The sequence below is a fragment of the Portunus trituberculatus genome, chromosome 37 (assembly GCF_017591435.1).
Source record: "Portunus trituberculatus isolate SZX2019 chromosome 37, ASM1759143v1, whole genome shotgun sequence".
NCBI classification, from domain to species: domain Eukaryota; kingdom Metazoa; phylum Arthropoda; class Malacostraca; order Decapoda; family Portunidae; genus Portunus; species Portunus trituberculatus.
Window position 1 is genome coordinate 3,022,201 of NC_059291.1, and position 21,341 is coordinate 3,043,541.

At 42.5% G+C, this 21,341-nt stretch overlaps 1 protein-coding gene across 1 annotated transcript in view; it reads left to right on the forward strand.

Moving 5' to 3' along the window:
• The first annotated feature begins 458 nt into the window (after positions 1-458).
• LOC123513899 (tyrosine aminotransferase-like) overlaps positions 459-21,341 on the forward strand; it is a 49,217-nt gene continuing 28,334 nt past the window's right edge. The window contains exons 1-3 of the mRNA XM_045271360.1: positions 459-1,461; positions 6,692-6,796; positions 14,379-14,449. Coding sequence (XP_045127295.1) covers positions 1,329-1,461; positions 6,692-6,796; positions 14,379-14,449 — 309 coding nt within the window. The 5' untranslated portion in view covers positions 459-1,328. The remainder of the gene's footprint in view (positions 1,462-6,691; positions 6,797-14,378; positions 14,450-21,341) is intronic.

The following is a 21,341-nucleotide window of genomic DNA, read 5'->3' on the forward strand; positions in this document are numbered from 1 at the left end:
GAAGGTCTTCTACTTATGGAATCTGGCAGTGTGGCGAACAGATTTGGAAGATAGGTATACGAAGAGGAAGAATAGGAGAAGAAAGTGAAGAAGGAAGTATGGAATGAGGAAGGGAGGGAGGCACTAATTGGGAGGGAGGGAAGGCATATCACATTAGGGAGTAGAGTAGATCATGAATGCCTGGGAGTAGAGGAAAGGCGTGACGGTGAAGAGAAGAGGACGTGGAGTAGGTGTAGAAGTAGTAGTAATGTACTGTGTAAGTTTTGACGATGTGGACACGATGAATAGGGAAAAGGAAGGCAAATATATAAGATGCCGGAGGGTGTTGGGGATGCTGCAGCGTTGGTGGTGGTAAGACAGGTGTGTGAGGGGAGGGAGTGAGGCAGGGAGGGAAGGTTGGGGGAGAGAGTTTGAGGGAGGAAGGGAGGGAGAGGAGAGGTGAGGTTTGGGACTAAGCCAGAGTTCAGTCAGAGGAGTAGCCAGTCGCGGCCACGGCACACACACACACACTCCGCCACAGCCCGTCCGCCAGTCACCAACCCGCCTCCGCCAGTACCACCTGTTGCCATCATCACCGCTCCCTCCAGCAGCCATACTCCTGCAATACTTTCAACTCCTCTTAAAACGGCCCATTGTTTTATCAGTCACCATTCTCTCTCTCGTCGCTGCAGAAACAAACCTCGCACTCGCTGTACAAAATCATCGTAATAGTCAACGGAATAGACATTGATCGATCTCCTTTCAGTCTTGGTGGTGTTCGTAGAGATTTAGAGTAACCAAAGAAAACGAGAAGAGGAACAGACTCTCATAGCTGACATAAATAAATAAAAGTTCTGTGAATAACTCGCTTGTCTAATGTGATATTTCCTGCACAACGAAGGAGACACTGACACGTTAAGCTAACATTGTTCGCTAAATAAAAATAAATAAAGAAATAATAAAAACGTATCATACTCATTAGTATTCCGTATAAAGGTGGTTGCGTAATTTGGTGAGTGCGTGTGTGCGCGTATACAGTAGTGAAACGGCAGAAAATTTGAGTCGCCGTGTCCTTTGGTCCAAGTACTCTTTCACTGACACACATACACACATACACCAGGGAGAGACACAACAAGATAAACACATTACACAAAGGAATAACTCACTACTAAAATAGCGAAGGTTACACATACTAGCTAAAGAAAAATATAACAAAACAAAACCGTAAAAAAATATTTGATTTAGCAACACATTAATCACAACACACACACACACACACACACAAACGGACGCACGGACACGCGAACCTTTGTATTGTGTGAGTTGTCGTCGTCTTCATCGCAGTCGTCATGAGGGACAGAAAGTCATGGAACGTGCCCGCCTCCACCTTCGCCAAGAACACCTTCAACCCCATCAGGAACATAGTGGAGAACATACAGATTGTTCCTCACCCAGACAAGGCCATGATTGCTCTCTCCATAGGTAAGTGCTCTCTCTCTCTCTCTCTCTCTCTCTCTCTCTCTCTCTCTCTCTCTCTCTCTCTCTCTCTCACTGTCTGTGTGTCTCTCTTTTTTTGTCTGTCTATCTGTCTCTATCTGTCTGTCTGTCTGTCTGTCTGTCTGTCTGTCTGACTCTCTCTCTCTCTGTCCGTCCGTCCGTCCGTCTGTCTGTCTGTCTGTCTGTCTGTCTGTCTGTCTGTCTGTCTGTCTGTCTCTCTCTCTCTCTCTCTCTCTCTCTCTCTCTCTCTCTCTACTAAATGACCTTGAAACCGTGAAAACAATCTATCTCCTTACATCACAAAATACGTTCCTTTTTCCTCTCCGTTAAGCGCTCCCACTAACCTTCACGCCTTGAATCATCGTTATGTAACATCGGCGTAGACTCGAACCTCGAAAGTCATTGCAGTTTTTCACCCGCCCACCGCAGTAACGCACGGAGGACCTCACATTTCCGGGGTTGACCAAGATCATGATACCTTTTTTCTCTTTTTTGGTCTCTACTTGTCCACGGTCGGCTGCGCGCACGTAACGAAGTGATGTAATAGAGGATTATAAGTGTGGGGAATTGATCTTCTTTAATGTCTGTGAGGTGTTTTCAGGATATGCTAGGAAGAGCGTCATTGTTTACTTAATAGAGGAAGGCGTGAACATTTGTGGAAAGTAGGAGCGCAGATGGAAGATTCATGCACTAATGTAGCTCTAAATAGAGGGCATTTCTGTACGATCAGCTCTTTAATCTTGAATGAAATGACTTGATTAGAGAAACTGTGAGTATAGAAATGAGGAACGAAGTAAAAAATGTTTCAAATACTGTAGTTCTCTCATTTAACGACCTCCACGTCTTCTTTAATTTAATGACGGGAGGAAGAGAAACTCGATATGTGTGTGCTGTCTCTCCTGAAGGTTACAACGCTTTCTGGAAGTTTTAGAAGACACAATGATGCTGCTTGACGCTTCTTTAGGAAAAATAAAACAGCAGTGACATGATGCTAGAAATAAGGAGAGGCAGGGCAATTGTTATAGTGTTATAATCTGGAACATGTGTGAGATTCTCTGTCTGTCTTTCTGTCTGTCTGTCTGTCTGTCTGTCTGTCTGTCTGTCTCTCTCTCTCTCTCTCTGTTCACGGCCACTGTTCTCTCCTAACAATGATGAGCAATGTGCGTGGGAGTAATGGGGTGAGTTGAGAAGATAGCCGAGTTTTCTTCCGTGACTTGAAGAGAAAAAACGTGAACTTGGAAGCAATGAAAGGAAGTAAAATTATAATCACATCATAATAAAATGTACTCCAGTTTTTTGCATGATCTAAAGTGAGTTTTTTTTTTCACTTCACTGCTACCGAATCTCACTTTACATTGAACAGTGTTAATTAGAGTACTAGATAAAACTGACTAACTCCTAGTACCGGTATGATTAGTCACTTAAAACTAGCACGTTCGTTCATGCTTCTTTCTTACGTAATTGCGTCAAGTATGTAATCCAACCTCTATATAATTGCATAAGGTATGGAATCCAAGCATTACTCTCATTCTCATGGCCACTATCGTCATCCTCCTCATGTTACACCACCAGCGTCACACCACATAAAAGTGCTGCTTCACTTTCCTCTTCACTGACCGTCACCTTTGTGCTCAGAGACACTAAAAAGAGTTCCCCCTAATAATATACCGTTTCTCCACAATAACCTACCGCCTGCCAAAACAATGGGACGCCTGCACGGCTAAGGCTAGAAATGCAAGTCTTAACGTACAAGAACTAACCTGGTGACGTATTTACTGATCCCCAAAATACAGTAAAATATAAAGATAGAAAGAAATTTGTGTATTCTTTATTATAATTTCATAAAGTCACCACGCTCTATGAATATAACAAGAATAACGTGCTGGAAAGTGAAGCTAAGATCAGATTTAGAAGTTAAGAAACCCATCTCCTGGTCACCACACTATGAAAGGAAAAAGGTCATCCCAAAGAGAAAAATCACAGTGCTCTCTTAATCTTCACTAAGAGTTCAGTACGCTCTCAGACTGTGACAGAAGATACAGGACCTCAAAATTGAAGGAAAGCCACAAGGTAATTCTTCACTTATACTGTGAATGGAAATCTTGGTCAACTTGTCCTTGAGAGGCACACTGTTTATTCTATTTTTTTCCTTAATGCTATTCAATTTACATGGCGATAAAACGTGATATGAGTTAATGGCGGTAGAATGCAGATTAGTTAACATTTGTACTCTGTTAGCATGCCAAGTATCAATCATATGGAGCTCCTTTCTCCTACTGGCATAGGTGAGTACCAAGTGTCAAGGGTTCGAATGCAGTGTTGCCTTGACCCAGAACTCGCCAGTGGCCAGTGGTGTGTGGTGCAAAGGAGGCCAGAAATCGAGGAACCTGCATTCACTTCCACTGTGCCTTGTGCTTTTATTCAATCTTAAGTCCCTCGATTTACTGAAATTCTGCTTATTCTAACAATTGGTAGATCTTAATATTGAGTGCAGTGGAGGTGAGTGAGTGTGCGAATGTGTTATAAGTTAATTGATCATCGCGGTACATAAGTCTGTGATTCGGGATTATAATGATTTCGATTTACTACAATGAATGACAAGCGTCTGTTGCAAGTAAGGAGGTACAGAGTCAGCTGAGGCAGGCAAGCTCGCACAGCAGACCGTTATGACGGCAAAAGAACATCGCGGAGAAGGAGAACGTGTTTGGAAGAATTTTATGGCAACTGTGACATCGTTTTTGTACACTGATTTAGTGCGTGTTATTATTATTTTGGTATTGAAGTGCGTTCCTGAATTCATATTATTTCTATTTACAACTTCATAAAACGTCAAAGTTCAATAGTTTTTTTATAGTAATCATTGTTTATTATCTTATTTACATTTATATTCTAATATTCAATTTTCTTTGAGATTGCACACGTCACTGTCTCTTTCCTTGTTCTTCATCTATCTGAGGGAGGCAGGAGGGAAGCATGAGACAGAAGACCAATGAGGAACAGAAGAAGGCATGCTAAAGAATAGAATGAAAAGTGTGAGAAAACAAAAAGTGATGAACAAGAGAGAGAGAGAGAGAGAGAGAGAGAGAGAGAGAGAGAGAGAGAGAGAGAGAGAGAGAGAGAGAGAGAGAGAGAGAGAGAGAGAGAGAGAGAGAGAGAGAGACCAGGGAAAGATGAATGGACGGTGTGGAAGAAAGATACTCTGAGACAATTTTAAGCACACACACCTAAAGTATGATGACAAAATTAACTGGCATAGATATATGATTACCACCACCACCACCACCACTACCACCACCACCGCCGCCGCTTCTACTACTAAGACTATAACTGATACTTTCCAAATATGCACCATGTGGATAAATATACAAATAGATCTTAAAATATTAGATTCAATATGAATAAAAAAAAATCAGGAGGCGAGAACACACGAACACACACACACACACACACACACACACACACACACACACACACACACACACACACACACACACACTCTCTCTCTCTCTCTCTCTCTCTCTCTCATTGAGCCGCTGGAGGTGGAGAGAGCGGAAGGAATGGATGTGGTGGGGAGTGATTAAATATGGCAGAGGATAATAGTGATAATAACAGCGATGGTTGTGATGTTGGCAGCGCTGGTGGTGGTGGTGGTGGTGGTGGTGGTTGTGATGTTGGCAGCGCTGGTGGTGGTGGTGGTGGTGGTGGTGGTGGTGGTGGTGGTGGAGAGAGATATGGTGGACACGAACGAATCAAAGAATATCAGTGCATAAAGTATCGTTTAAAGGGTGAAAAACTTATATTTACAAACCTAGCATGCTTTTCTTTTTTCTTTATCTACTTTTTATGCGCGCACACACACACACACACACACACACACACACACACACACACACACACACACACACACACACACACACGCCATCATGCTAAGAGATAGATAAAACAACAATACAAGCATATGATACACCATGCTTCACACACACACACACACACACAGACACACACACACACACACACACACACACACACACACACACACACACACACACACACACACACACACACACACACACACACACACACTACAAAATAAAGGACTCTATATTCCGTGCCTTTCAGTGAGCAGTTGTGGCAATGACGTGGATGAATCATTGAGCATCGAGAGGTAAAAAAAAAAAAAAAAGAATGAGCAGTGTGATTAGTTAGACCATTATGACGCCATCTGTTGCGACCGCATTACATTGTCACACCCCGGCAGCTGTGTAATTAGCACGTTACAACCATCCCGGTCATCAGACAGTCTTGCGATGGATACAAAACAATCTTATCTGCATTATTTGAAACATTCCTTTGATAATATAGGAGCAATATCGAATAATGCATACGTTACATACATAATTCGTAAAAAAAAAAAAAAATACAAAGAAAAGTGGAGAAAATATATGTTTGGAATTAAGAATAAAGATATTTTAGAAAGCTTTTATTTATTATTTTTATAAGAATTGGTGCTGCTGTCGGCAACACAAGGCTCCATTTTCTATAACGCCGATCAAACAGTCCCGTTCTCTGTCACTAATGCTGTGGGGTTTCTATGGCACCATTTCCGACGTGACACTTGCCAAGACGTAGAGTACACTGAAAATTCACACTTTCAACATTTTCACACAATCACAATCTTATCACTCTAGCAGACGAAACACACACACACACACACACACACACACACACACACACACACACACACACACACACACACACACACACACACACATACACACAAACACACACATTCTCTCTCTCTCTCTCTCTCTCTCTCTCTCTCTCTCTCTCTCAAAATCAATATGGTTTTTCGAGTTTAAGGCGTGATATTAAAGCGGTGATCTTATGTAGTGTAATTGATAACTCGTATTTGAGAAGGTTTACCGTTCAAACTCACGGTGTTCTGTAGTGAGGGGAAATTAAAAGAGAGAGAAAATACTGACTTACGGAAACATTCTTGGTAGGACCCTGCGAAATAACGTACTCACTGCTGGATACTTCGTTATTATTATTATTATTATTATTATCATTCATAACGTTCATCACTCTATTCACACATCAAACATCACCATTTTCACAAATATGAAACTAGCAGTATCATCACTTCGACTGTGACCACCACCTCCATCCCCACCACAACACCTGGCTCATCTGTCCACCCTCCTCTCCCCCACAGGTGACCCCACGGTGTTTGGGAACCTCAAACCAGCCCCGGAGGTCGTGGAGGCGGTGGTGGAGGCGACGCGTCGCGGCTCCTGCAATGGTTACGTGTCCAGCACAGGTGGGTAGCTGTGTGTGTGTGTGTGTGTGTGTGTGTGTGTGTGTGTGTGTGTGTGTGTGTGTGTGTGTGTGTGTGTGTGTGTGTGTGTGTGTGTGTGTGTGTGTGTGTGTGTGTGTGTGTGTGTGTGTGTGTGTGTGTGTGTGTGTGTTCTTTGGGTAAGTTCTCCTCTCTCTGTTGTCGGATTGCCATCTTAAGTCACTATGTGTTGGCCTGACGTCGCTGCTGAGCATCTCATTATTTGCCAAATTTCAAATGGATCATTGAGCCTTGAATTGACTGGTTTGCATATATATATATATATATATATATATATATATATATATATATATATATATATATATATATATATATATATATATATATATATATATATATATATATATATATATATATATATATATATATATATATATATATATATATATATATATTGCAAATAAGTTAATTCATGACTCAATGATCCATTTGGATAGCATTATTTTTAAAATTATTATCGCAAAAGTCCTTTGGCGTTTAGCAAATGTGGCAATTCCATCAAATTAATCCCGTTCCTAAACAGCTTAATGACGGTAACGTGATCAAAATTACCTCATGCAATATCATTATTATCGAAACGTAGGGAATTAAACCATAAAATTTACCACACCATATAATGGTTCAGTGTGTGTAAAGTAAAGTAAAGTAAAGTAAAGTAAAATTTATTGCCATTTCATTACATGTACATATATAATGGTTAAACAGATGTGTTCATTGGCATGGTCTATCGAGCCAAGGCTCCCTCATAGGCGGAGTTACTAAACTATGTGGTGACTGTTGGAAGTGTGTGTGTGTGTGTGTGTGTGTGTGTGTGTGTGTGTGTGTGTGTGTGTGTGTGTGTGTGTGTGTGTGTGTGTGTGTGTGCATCCATGAACCTGTATGAGGGCACGGCGCCCCGGGGCAGGAGGGATCGGGATTCTTGGACCACCTCCTGATGAGGCCGCGTGCTGCTCCCGTCCTTCCTGCTCCCGGTGCCCTCTAGCCAACATCCCCTCCTTCCTCTCCTTTCATACCACCCATCGTTTCTTTTTTCTTTTCCTCGATATTCATCCACATATCCTTTCTCCTTTAATATCTTCCATTTTCTCCCTCTCTTCTCTTCATCTCTCCGTTGGTTTTCGTCTTTATTCTTACAAGGAAGGAGAGAGAGAGAGAGAGAGAGAGAGAGAGAGAGAGAGAGAGAGAGAGAGAGAGAGAGAGAGAGAGAGAGAGAGAGAGAGAGAGAGAGAGAGAGAGAGAGAGAGAACTTTTCACTCATAAACACATTGTTTCTTCACGCCACTTGTGATAACACTTGCCTGACAGGCATTCGTTCAACACAATTCTGAAAATCAATAGTCAATCCAGCGACTGAATTGAAATAATCTATCGAAAGAGTTGTTATTAGATAAACATTTCATTTACTCTCTCTCTCTCTCTCTCTCTCTCTCTCTCTCTCTCTCTCTCTCATCCGTACACAGCATCTATCTCTCCACGTCTCTTGCTTCTTGTACTGCCCTATTTCTCTTATGAACACAATGTAACCTAACTTAACCTAACCTGTGCATATAATTAGTATGTGGGTTATTACAAACAGTCTAGTCAAGCTAAGTAGGTCAGCGCAGGTTTGTTCTTCCTTCGTGTTAATTTGCATTACTCCCAAGCCCGCGAATGGACTTGTAACCGTTAACACATTGCTTCATTTCCTTCAATTGATTCAACATCATTGCCGTGCGTGAATGTGTAAGGCTTCTGAAGGGCGAAGTAAAGAGAAAAGGGCCCCAGAAAAGTTCCTCCTACATAATTAACTTTGCTTTCTCTCAGGAACTATTACCTTATCATCCTTACTCTCGTGTTGACTTTTTTTCCTCCTCTCTTCTCTTCTCTCTCTCTCTCTCTCTCTCTCTCTCTCTCTCTCTCTCTCTCTCTTTGTGTGTCTGAGTTGAAAGGTAAAAAGGTTTAAACGTTCCCCACGAAATTATTTGCTGGTGCTGTAATCTGCCGCAGTGTTCCCATAAGCTAATTCCTCCCGCATGATTAAAAGACCAATTCCAACCTTCCCCGCATTTCTACTACTTCGTGTCGCCTCCGCAGAGAAGAAATGAATAAATGAACGAGCTAATATGTGAATGGAGGAGTGAGTGAGTGGTGATGAGCGAGGGGCGTATTACGAAAGCGGAGATTCAGAGTCAACACCCTGTTCAAGAACCGCAACAAAACATGCTATATCAAAAGAGCGGCGTGATTTTTTTTTTTTAACTATCTTTGCCTTATTAACATAATATAGGTAACTATCGAGCCTTTAGTAGTCATTCAGCGACACTGCTCTCCAAAGTCGCCAGTTCGTCCACGTCACTAAGTCAGTCAGTTCGCTGTTTTCGTCCAGTGAAGTCGAAGTGCTTAAACCGGTCTTAGTATTTGACAATGGGATTTGCTGTATCTGAAACCAACAAAGGAAAGAAAAAGCGTGATGTACGACTGATATATGTTTACAGTAGACAGTGTATTGAAGGACGCATGTATTTCTTACCGATGTACAAACTAGAAATGCCAAGGTCGACTTAGAACTGACCGCCATTTCTCCAGTACAGTTGGAGCATAACCATGACACAGATGACAGAAAACTTGAACGACAACAACTGTGTGCACAACTGAAAAAAAAGGCAACAGATGACATGTCGGCAAGATCTTCCAAGCTCATTAGAACTTCAAAATCTTACTTCCACCTCTTTATGTTGAGCAGGGGACAACACACGTTAAGTTTGGTTCACGGAAGATGAGAGCAAAAAAAACACTCTTATGATACAAATTTCATCCGCTCTTTTGATGTAACAGTGGTAACAGAATCCGCGCTTTCGTAAAGAACGCGACGCACTTTTAACATGCGGATCCGCGCTTTTGTAAAACACCGAGAGGAGGGGAGGAATTCAACAGCCAGGGGAAAAGTGTCAATTTTTCTTTTCTTTTCGGTTTAAGTCTTGTTCTCTGGGTCTATCAGGCTAATGAAGGACTTGCATTTGTAACAGTTACATCGAGTAGGTGGTCTTCCTTAATCTCAGACTCTTACTAGAATTCGAACGCCTGAGCCTGAGAACCTTTAGGACAGTTGAGCGCCGGACGTCTCACTGTACCGCGGCTGCTAATTAAAAGCTAGTTAGTCTCTGCCGTAAAAGACCCGTAAAAGTCGAAGGTGGTGTAAATTCTGATGCAGCCCATCGAAGACGACTCTCTCTCTCTCTCTCTCTCTCTCTCTCTCTCTTTTGGTACCAGTTTTGTCCAGTTAGAGAAGTTCTAGTTGCTTCTTCTCCCTCCCCACCTCCAGCTCCTCCTCTTCTTCCTCCTCGTCATCTTCCTCCTTGTCCTTCTCCTTCTCTTCATACTCCTCCTCCACTACAGTCAAATTAATCTTCCTATCAGTGCGTACTTCATTAATATTCCTTTTGGCCACAAGTATGAATAATGCACTCGAGATGGGAGCACAGTCTTCGCAGATTTTGAGTTAGTAAAAGATGTGTAGAGGGGTGAGAAATAAATATATAAAGAGAGAGAGAGAGAGAGAGAGAGAGAGAGAGAGAGAGAGAGAGAGAGAGAGAGAGAGAGAGAGAGAGAGAGAGAGAGAGAGAGAGAGAGAGAGAGAGAGAGAGAGAGAGAGAGAGAGAGAGAGAGAGAGAGAGAGAGAGAGAGAGAGAGAGAGAGAGAGAGAGAGAGAGAGAGAGAGAAGAAAGGTCAAAACAGAAAAGTTACTTCTTCAAAGATGAAGATAATTCTCATCAAAGTAAGTAAGACGGAGGTGGAGGAGGAGGAGGAGGAGGAGGAGGAGGAGGAGGAGGAGGAGGAGGAGGAGGAGGAGGAGGAGGAGGAGGAGGAGGAGGAGGAGGAGGAGGAGGAGGAGGAAGAAGAAGAAGAAGAAGAAGAAGAAGAAGAAGAAGAAGAAGAAGAAGAAGAAGAAGAAGAAGAAGAAGAAGAAGAAGAAGAAGAAGAAGAAGAAGAAGAAGAAGAAGAAGAAGAAGAAGAAGAAGAAGACTAAGACTAAGACTAAGACTAAGACTAAGACCAAGATGAAGACGAAGAAGAAGACAAAGAAGAAGAAGAAAAAGAAGAAGAAGACAAAGAAGAAGAAGAAGAAGAAGAAGAAGAAGAAGAAGAAGAGAAGAGAACAGAAGGAGAAACAAGAGAAAGCAAGAAGAAAAAGTACAAAGAGACGAGAGAGAGAGAGAGAGAGAGAGAGAGAGAGAGAGAGAGAGAGAGAGAGAGAGAGAGAGAGGACAGGGCAGGGTCGGGTAGCAACTGACTTGAGGGAGGGAATCATGGAGGGAGTGTGCGAGGAGACGGGCGGGGCGGGTCAGGGGTGTTTGCTCAGCTACTAGACACACCGCCGCCGTTGCTTTCTCTGAACAGCTCAGCAAACGGGTCGCTGTTGCCTGTAATGGGGTGCTGGGATGACTGAACTGAAGGACGGGATGGCATGGCATAGGAAATGGAGAGGGGAGAGGTGTGGGAGGGAGATAAAAGGGAAAGAAAAAAGAAGGATTGGAGAGAAAAAGGATGTTGAGTGAAAATAAAAAGTAAAAGAACACTGATTGAAATAACTTGTGGTTTTTGCAGAATCTCTCTCTCTCTCTCTCTCTCTCTCCAATCAGTAAACATATAAGGGTATTGATGCTCGTTCAGTTTTCACTCTTTATGGTGCAGATAGGAAGATAAATAGGAGGAAGAAGAGAAAAACGATGGAGAGAAGGAACCGAGAGTACAGTTCCTTAGTGGGAGACCAAATGGGTTCTAAAACGTACTGGTAAGAAAAGAGAGAAAAAAAAAAACAGTAAAATGAACGGTTCTAATATCATGGCGGCGTTGCTACTGAGAGAGAGAGAGAGAGAGAGAGAGAGAGAGAGAGAGAGAGAGAGAGAGAGAGAGAGAGAGAGAGAGAGAGAGAGAGAGAGAGAGAGAGAGAGTTGGGGATGGGGGAACTATCATTGGCTTCAGTGCTTACGTGCCCAATGGTGACTGAGGGACCTTGAATCCCGTAACCTTTCTCATGAGGGAAGAGGAAGCCATGAAACTCAAGTGAGGGGACAGGTGGCAACAACTGTAACAACATTAATTTCTACTACTACTACTACTACTTACTACTACTACTACTACTACTACTACTACTACTATTGAAGCTGCTATTGTAGTAGAAAATAAAAGTAGTAGTAGAACTTATTACAACTTATCTTCTTACTGTCCTTGGTGGTTTGCAAATGAGCTCTAGAACAGGTATTCCATAAATAGTGGACACACACACACACACACACACACACACACACACACACACACACACACACACACACACACACACACACACACACACACACACACACACACACACACACACACACACACACACACACACACACACTTGCTTCCCTATTTTCTACTTTCGTGTGTGTGTGTGTGTGTGTGTGTGTGTGTGTGTGTGTGTGTGTGTGTGTGTGTGTGTGTGTGTGTGTGTGTGTGTGTGTAATTCACCTCGGTCGTCTGCTGGTCACCCAGCCAGTCTTCCCCATTACGGAGCGAGCTCGGAGCTCATAGACCGATCTTCGGATAGAACTGAGACCACATCACACACAACACACACCGGGAAAGCGAGGCCACAACCCCTCGAGTTACATCCCGTACCTATTTACTGCTAGGTGAACAGGGGCCACACATTAAGAGGCTTGCCCATTTGCCTCGCCGCTCCCGGGACTCGAACCCGGCCCTCTCGATTGTGAGTCGAGCGTGCTAACCACTACACTACTGTGTGTGTGTGTGTGTGTGTGTGTGTGTGTGTGTGTGTGTGTGTGTGTGTGTGTGTGTGTCAAGGGGATGGAAAGAAAGAGGAGGGAGTTACATAGTATGGCGAACCATTCAGATCGCCTCCTCGATCTGTCTCTAATCAAGACCTGAATAGTGATGACTCCTTGGAAATCTTCTGGCATATTGTTCACTTCATTAATTAGTCAAGCACTTCGGTTCCCACCTTGTATATAGTAATTTGTTTGCTGCAATGATCCATTCTGGTCTCCCTTCAAGTGAGTCATGCCTCATTTCACTGCTCGTCCTGTACAGTCTTGAGTGAAAGTCTCTGGTGACACAGTTGCGAATCCAGCACGTGTTTGCGCCTCGTGCAGCGCCAAGCGGCCGGCACACAGAGCTGCCTCGGGAGCATACATCCACAGAAGAATAAGTATAAGAGTAAGAATAAGAATAAGAGTAATAAGAATTAAAATAAGAAAAAGAAAAGAAAAGAAGCAAAAGAAAAAAAGAGGAAGAACAAGAAAAAAAATTGATCGAAGGACGCTTACACAAACACTACACATACACACACACACACACACACACACACACACACACACACACACACACACACACACACACATGTTCTCTGGTTTATTACACCCTTTCATCTAATTATTCATCAACCCACCCATCCTTCTACACATCCACACACTTGTACATGTACCTACACACCTACTGTTAGATTCACTCCACTTATCTGTCTACTCACTCGTCCACACACACACACACACACACACACACACACACACACACACACACACACACACACACACACAACTATCATCCCACCCATCTAACCATCCACACATACACCCCCGTCCCCCACCTCTCTCTCTCTTTACCCACCAGTACCCTTCCCCCACACAAACACGTGGCCTTTAGAGAGCCAATACCGCAACACAGCTGAGTGCAAGAACCTCAGATACGACGTATATTGATCACGCCGGCTCTTCCCTCTCAGGACACTTGATAAGCTGACTACCTCTCTTCAAGGCAACCCAGTCTCAGGTCCAATAGACGCACCACTTCCCTCATCACGCTGTGTACACTTAGCGCTTGCAATCGATGCCTTCAGGATATTTGCACTGTGACACCCTGACTGACTTCCGTGATTCAGTTTTCGGAAAGGCGACATCTGTAAGAGTGGCGTGCGAAGACTGGAAGGATGTGTCATTGTTGCTGTTGTTGTCTTTTTGTGGTGGTAATGGTGGTGGTACTGTCAATCATTACACAGCGATTTTTTATGTTATACGTCATGTGAATTGGACACATTACAGTACAGAGGTGAAATTAATTGAACACTATCTGGTTGGTTTGTTATTAATGTGGTCGAGTCTTACTATTACTCGTATTATTACTTTTGTTGCTGTTGTTGTTGTAGTTGTTGTTACTTATGCTACTGTACTTATTGTTGCCTTAATGATACTAATCTTACAGTTCTCTTTCTATCTTGAACACACGCACACACGCACGCACGCACACACACACACACACACACACACACACACACATACACACACAAGCTATGACCAAGTAATATTCCTTCCCTGTATACTTTCCCTCTCTCTCTCTCTCTCTCTCTCTCTCTCTCTCTCTCTCTCTCTCTCTCTCTCTCTCTCTTCATCCTTTAAACCCAAGTTCCCTGCATCACTTACCGTAACCACAACCCCTCCCCTTCCCTTCCTCCCCCGACCCTCCACCACCCACCTACTGATCCTCCTCCCTCTCCCTCTCCCAACCGCAGGCATGGAGGCGGCACGTGCGGCGGTAGCTAAGTACTGCTCGGTGGAGGGCAAACTGGAACTGCAGGCTAAGGTATGTACATCAGAAGAAACCACCACCACCACCACCACCATTACCGCCGCCGCCACCATCACCACCACCATCACAACTATCACGGCCTTTTCCGGGTTATCATTACCTCAGACACTTTAAATAATATAATCATCACTACAACCACAATCTCTACCTACACCACAACCACAGGTAGTATCGTTACTACTACTACTACTACTACTACTACTACTACTACTACTTTTCTACGACTACTTCTTATCACCCTACGTGTGGAAAATATCATGACCTTCACCACCACCACCATCACCACCACCACCAGCAACAGCAACAACAACAACAACAACCCCCGCTATTACCACCACCACCACCACCACACCCACTACTTCCATCACACCATCACACCACAACACAATCATCATAATCACCATACGCTATCAACATCACTTACAATCATCATTATCATCACTCACCACCACCACAGTAAAAAAAAAAAAAAATAAGAGCCAGAGAGAGAGAGAGAGAGAGAGAGAGAGAGAGAGAGAGAGAGAGAGAGAGAGAGAGAGAGAGAGAGAGAGAAAATGAAAACATCGCACGTCATTTATCTCACTTTAAAGTTGTAGTACGGGAGAGAAAGAAAGAGAGGAAAAAAGAGCAGACCAGGGAAGAAAAGAACAAGAACCTTTAATATTTCCCCTCAGGACAGACGATACCACCGAGAGAGAGAGAGAGAGAGAGAGAGAGAGAGAGAGAGAGAGAGAGAGAGAGAGAGAGAGAGATAGTCAGTCGAGAAGCTAATGACGAAGAGAAGAAGAAACACTATTGAAAATCTTTAATATTTCATCACCATCATCATCACCACCACCACCATCACCATTTATCATCACCGCTACACTATTACCGTCACCACCCGCCTCATCACCATTAATATAACGCTCACCGTCCCCTCTTTTCCCCTCCTTATTTCCTCTCTCACTCTCTCGGCCTGCAAAACAATGAAACGCATAGCTTCGGAACTTAAGGCTGCAAGATTTGAAGCTCCGAAACTAGGGTAGAAGCGATAGTAGTAGTAGTAGTAGTAGTAGTAGTAGTAGTAGTAGTAGTAGTAGTAGTAGTAGTAGTAGTAGTAGTAGTAGTAGTAGTAGTAGTAGTAGTAGCGGTGATAATAGCAGTAGTAATATATAGGATGTAACACGAGTGTCTATGGGTATTGCTAGAGGTAAAAGTACAGTTGTTTAGCCCTAGCATGAAATTTGGTATGCCCTGACAACAGATGCAACGGCAGGGCTGGGCGGTTACCTACGACGGATGTACTACATAGAACATTTTCCACCTGTACTCTCGTCTCTTTCAGTATCTGGAGAAATTCACGTTACAGCTTTTATAAACAACACTACTATGGTAATAATAATCTTTATGTTCCTTGGGAGTAAACATCACTACCACATTCCTATAATCAAAAGAAGGAGAAAATATAAAGGTTAGCAAGACAATAATGCGTCAAGTCATATAAACCCTTGCACTTCTTTCTACGAGTATGAGCGTCACAGTTGAGGAGCCCCGCGTGACCTGACACCGCTCCTGCCTCTCTGCTACACACCTTCCTGGAGGCGCTCGTGACGCCCTTTTGAGAGAGAGAGAGACGCAAGCTATGACTTTCTACACCTCCTCACTACTACAACAACTAAAACATTCAGCTATAAAATCTTACCCCTGTTTTGTTAATGCTGAAGAATCGAAGTTTTTTTTTTATTTCTTCGTTGTCATGCGTTACTTTGCTTTTCTTCTTTTTCATTAGATCTCTTCCTGGATTCCATGGAAGGAAAACAAATTTAAGGACATGAAAACGCGATTTCCTTTCTTATCCAGCTCTTGCTCTTTTCCTTAAATCATTCTTGTTTTTCCCCCAATGCAAATAGTCAGTACTCTTCCTGTATCGCATAAGGGAGTGGAAAAATTTAACTCGTCACCAACTTAAAAGACAAAAAGAAAAACGGAAAAGAAAAAAAACGATGATACGTGTTATTTCATATGTAATCGACTATGATGCAATGTAGTGACTCATTTTTGTTCCACTCTAACCCCCTCCCTTCTCTCTCTCTCTCTCTCTCTCTCTCTCTCTCTCTCTCTCTCTCTCTCTCTCCATTCGACTGGCCGGTACTATCTTCGCAACTCACAAAGAAGCAAGAAATGAAAAAAAAAAAATAAAAAAATAAAAAATCACCATTTCGTAACTTTCTCTTAAAAAAAAAAAAAATCAATCACAAAATCGCAAATCCACGACCGAGGGAGAAAAAATGCGGACCACAACTGAGTATTCACCGCCATTACCCAACAGTCCCCAGCGGCTGAGTGACTGGTGCGCGTCCCAAGGGAGTGACTGGCTCGGTAAATCGTTGAGGGATAGAGAGGGACCAAAAATTTACGCTTTTTCTTCGTTCTTCATTTCCGTTCGCTTAAATTTTCTTGATAGTCTCTCTTCTTTTTTATTTTCCTTTTTTTCTTCTTATTTTTTTTCTTTGCGTTTAAATATTCGATCTTTCACTCTCTTGGTTTGTGTGCTCGTTTCCTGTTCATCTCTCCATCTTTCCGCCTCTTCTTTCTCTCATTCTTGCGTTTAAATTATCTACTTCTTTTTTTTCTTCCATTTCCTCCTTTTTTTCTTTTTCTTCCTTTTTCTCTCACTCTCCTTCTCTCCCTCTCGACCTCCTTCCCTGCCTTCCCCGTGTTCCTCCTTCTTTTACTCCCTCTACTTCTCCCTCCCTCCTTCAAGCTACGTTCCTTTCACTTTCCTTTTTATCTTCATCTCTCTCTTCTTCCTCTTCCACTTCCTTGCGTCTCAGAAATTACTTCAAAACCTTCTATCTCCCCTGTTTCTTCCTCTTCCTGACCGGCTTTCCTCTCTTCCTTATCTCTCTCTCTCTCTCTCTCTCTCTCTCTCTCTCTCTCTCTCTCTCTCTCTCTCTCTCTCTCTCTCTCTCTCATCATGTATCATCACATATCTTAAGCCTCACCGGTAATCTCTTCTTTCTTCCTCTCTTCTTCTTTTCCTAAACTCCTAATTTCTCTTCTATTCTCTATCTTTTCTTTCTTATAATTTTTTTCTTATATATCTTTTGCTATTCTGTCTGTCTGTTTGTCTGTCAGTGTGTGTGTGTGTGTGTGTGTGTGTGTGTGTGTGTGTGTGTGTGTGTGTGTGTGTGTGTGTGTGTGTGTGTGTGTGTGTGTGTGTGTGTGTGTGTGTGTCAGTAGGTTATTCTGTCTGTCTGTTTGTGTGTATGTGAGTCAATGGGTTAATCTGTCTGTCTGTTTGGGTGTTAGTCAGTCAGTCTGTCCATCTGTCTGGCTATCTGTCTCTCTGTCCGTCTGTTCCTCTTTCAGTCTGTTTGTTTATTTATCTGTCTGTCTGTGTGTCTGCTTGTCTGCCTGTCTGTGTGTGTCTGTGTGTCTGCCTGTTTGTCTGTGTGCTATCACTTTTACAATCGATAGGAAAAAAAAGATTAAATGAATTAAAGTATCTAATTCCATCTCTCTCTCTCTCTCTCTCTCTCTCTCTCTCTCTCTCTCTCTCTCTCTCTCTCTCACATTGTTGTTGCTAACCTACTGCTGGTCTTATCTCCTTCACTGCTCGCCTCTGCCTCCGTTTCTCTCGCTCGTAACCCAAGTGTCGTGTTACCGCCTTCCTTGCCTCACCTTCATCCCCTTGACGCTGCATAAGTCGAAGCGGAGGCGGCGTCTTCAGGGTTAGGGAAGGCAGGGTAGCTTAGGATAGAGACGAGGGTGAAGGAAAGGTGCAGGAAAGGAGTCTGAAAGGAGGGAAGAGAAGGAAAAGCGATAAGAGAATGGGAGTTTATGAGAGTTAGAAAGGGAAGTGAAATTTTGAAGGAAGGAAGGAAGGAAGGAAGGATGCAAAGTATATAGGAGGATGTTTAAAAAGAATGATTTGAGAGGAGGAAGGGAAAGGAAGGACGAAAGTTAGGAAAGGAGGGTAAGGTAATGAGTAAACAGGTAAAGAAGTGAGAGGAAAGGGAGGTTAAATAAGGGAAATAAGATAAAGCAAGAAGAAAAGAAAAAATAGGGTAAAAGGATCCAGGAAAAGGCGAAAATCAGGAAAGGAGGGTAAGATAAACAGGTGAAGAAGTGAAAGGAAAGGGAGGCAAAAGAAGCGCAATGAGAGAAAGCAAAGAAAAACGAATGGAGTAAATGGATACAGGCAGAGATGAAAAAGAAGGATGAAGGATGAAATAAATGATAGAATGGAGAGCAGCAAAGATACAGAAGAAAGAAAGAGGAATACGAGACCAAGAAAAAAAAGATTGAGAGTCATTTTTTTTACGAGGGGGATGAGCGAGAGCTATAAAACACCACTGAGGAGGAAAAGACGCACTGAATGTCGCCCTTGACCAAACACAGAGGGGAAAGAAAGAGAGAGCGTTCCGAAAGTTCAAGGTCATTTTTCATTCCGCGATGTCTTCAAGAGGCCAAATTGTGGAAAAATAGAGAAGAGAAGAGAAAAAAAAAAAAAAGCTGACGAGTAAAAATAACAACACTAAGTAACTGTTAACCCTTTCAGCAGTAACATGACGCGTTTCTATATTCATTCTGCTTACTATTTGGTGATTTTAAAGTACTTGTGAAACTTATGTGGGGGTTAAAATAGTGAAGACTCTGGCCATTAATCTTCTGAACTCCATAGAGCCTTCCTAACGTAAATAAAATCGGCTAATGATACTCAAAATTGAAGGTAAAAATGCATTCCAGTACAGAATGGGTTAATAAAGATGTTATATAGCCTGAGTGAGTCTGTGTCCTTGGTGTATTGGTAAAAAGACTAGATATTTAAGAACACCAGTGATGGATACAGGTGTGACAGCATTAGGAAAGGTGTAGTAAAATTGCTATTGGTGACGAGAAATACAAGTAGTACAATATAGATTCCATGAGAAACCAATATTAGCCCCTTGAGTACCATGACGCGTTTCCATATTCATTCTGCTTACCATTTGGTGATTTCATACAGCTTCAGAAACTACTGTGGGTTATTAAAATAGTGAAGACTTTGACCATTAATTTTCTAACCTTCATAGGCCCTTCTTTATATAAAAAAAAAATGGTTTAATCATACACAAATCTCAAGGCAAAAATGTGTCCCAATATTGAGGGAGTTAAATACCATCACATCTATTTAGCACTACAGTTCATTACACCGCATACTTCCCCTTAGAGAGATTGAAAGGCTACACGTGGAACAATGGATTTGATTGCTGCACTGGGATAGCAAAGGGCCAAAGAAAAGCTCTGCAGTGTAACTCTACAAGGTCAGCAGTAGAAGTGTGGCGGTGTCGTTGCCAAGGTTGATGTCATTTAGAAGAGTCACTTGTTCAGAAGATTTGTTGATACATGACACTTAAAGCTCAAACTAAATCATGAAATCAAATTGGAAGTTGGAAAGCTTATAAAGATTTGCTCTCAGGCAGACGTTGAATGGTTGAGTTTCATAAAAAAAAATTTTGTATGAAAGGGAAACTGAGATAAAAGGAGAGAAATGCAACTGAGTTCACTGGTTGCATAGAGCCAGCATTAATTTTTTGGATGGAAACGAGGAGAGGTAAGTAATTAACAGTCCGAGTCACCTTCTTGTCGATAAGGAACACGCATTTCTTTTGTCTTCATTTTAACGTAATAGAAAACGAAGGACTTTGTCAGTGCACTTCTTATCACCGTCGCCGCGAGGAACCTTTTGACATGTCAGTATTTTTAGTCTCCCTCATGAAGGAAACCTGAGAAGCTCCGGTCATGTCGTCTTTAAGTACGCCGAAACATAAAGAACTTAACACTGAACGATCCCTTACTAAAGAAACCGAACCCTCTGACATTCCTCTTTGTCTATCTCAGTACTTTCACAATTCATACATTCATTCCGTACTTTTTTCCCTTTGTTTTGCTATTTGCGTAGATCTCACTGTTACTTCAAATCACCAGGCTGGAAAATAGAAGCGCAATTGGGTAAGTGTCAGAAGTTAAGACACGAACGGCATGCAACGAGTGTCTGTCTGAATGTAAAACAAGGATGACGTGGAGATAGTCAGTGTAATTGAATAAATACTTAACTGTCGTCTGGTGCTACTGACTCGAGAGGGGAGCTGCCGAGGCGGGACACGCAGGGACAGTTAACGAGAAGCCTTTGACGCTCCCTCGCCCCTCTGTACTATACACACCTGTCCACGAGGGGCCGGAGACGTAATGGTGGGTGACCTGCTGGCTGTTTGCTCTCTCGTGAATTCAAGAGGGTTGAGGGTAAACACAGGCTGATGCGAGGGGGAAGTCTCTGGTAAACTGCCGGGTAATAAAGCTTGGACGTAGATTTATAGCGAGGAAAATGACAAGGAAATAGAGCTCGTACATAAATTTAAGGTAATATAAGAAAGGAAATCACTGAATTGCGGCCGGATTAATAGTCTGAATAGCGAAAATGGAATTGAATATGAGAAATAGGTAAATCAATAAATGAAGTAAATATAAAGATAAGAATAAGCAAATACAAAAGTTTCTACAAAATCTAAGAAACTTGAACATACAGCCAAATTCAGCTTAGGAATACGATGAATAAAAACTGACTTGGGATTTACAGTCAGCAAAATCTACAGAGAGATGGAACCTGAACGCACACTTCTACATTTACTTAACATTTTTATCACGTGACATTATAAAGACAAGATTCCATGCATTCAGGAACGATGAAGGGTGACACATGACAAGTTACAAGTCCTCAACAGCTGCCGTGTGTGAGTCCGCTCGCCCTTTGCCGTCTCATTTTCTCATGGTCTTATTCTGTAGCGAGTTTCGTGCGCTTCCCTGTTAATGGTGGAGTCTCTAAGGATTTCCGGCGAATTAATGGCTTCAATTGTGTCTT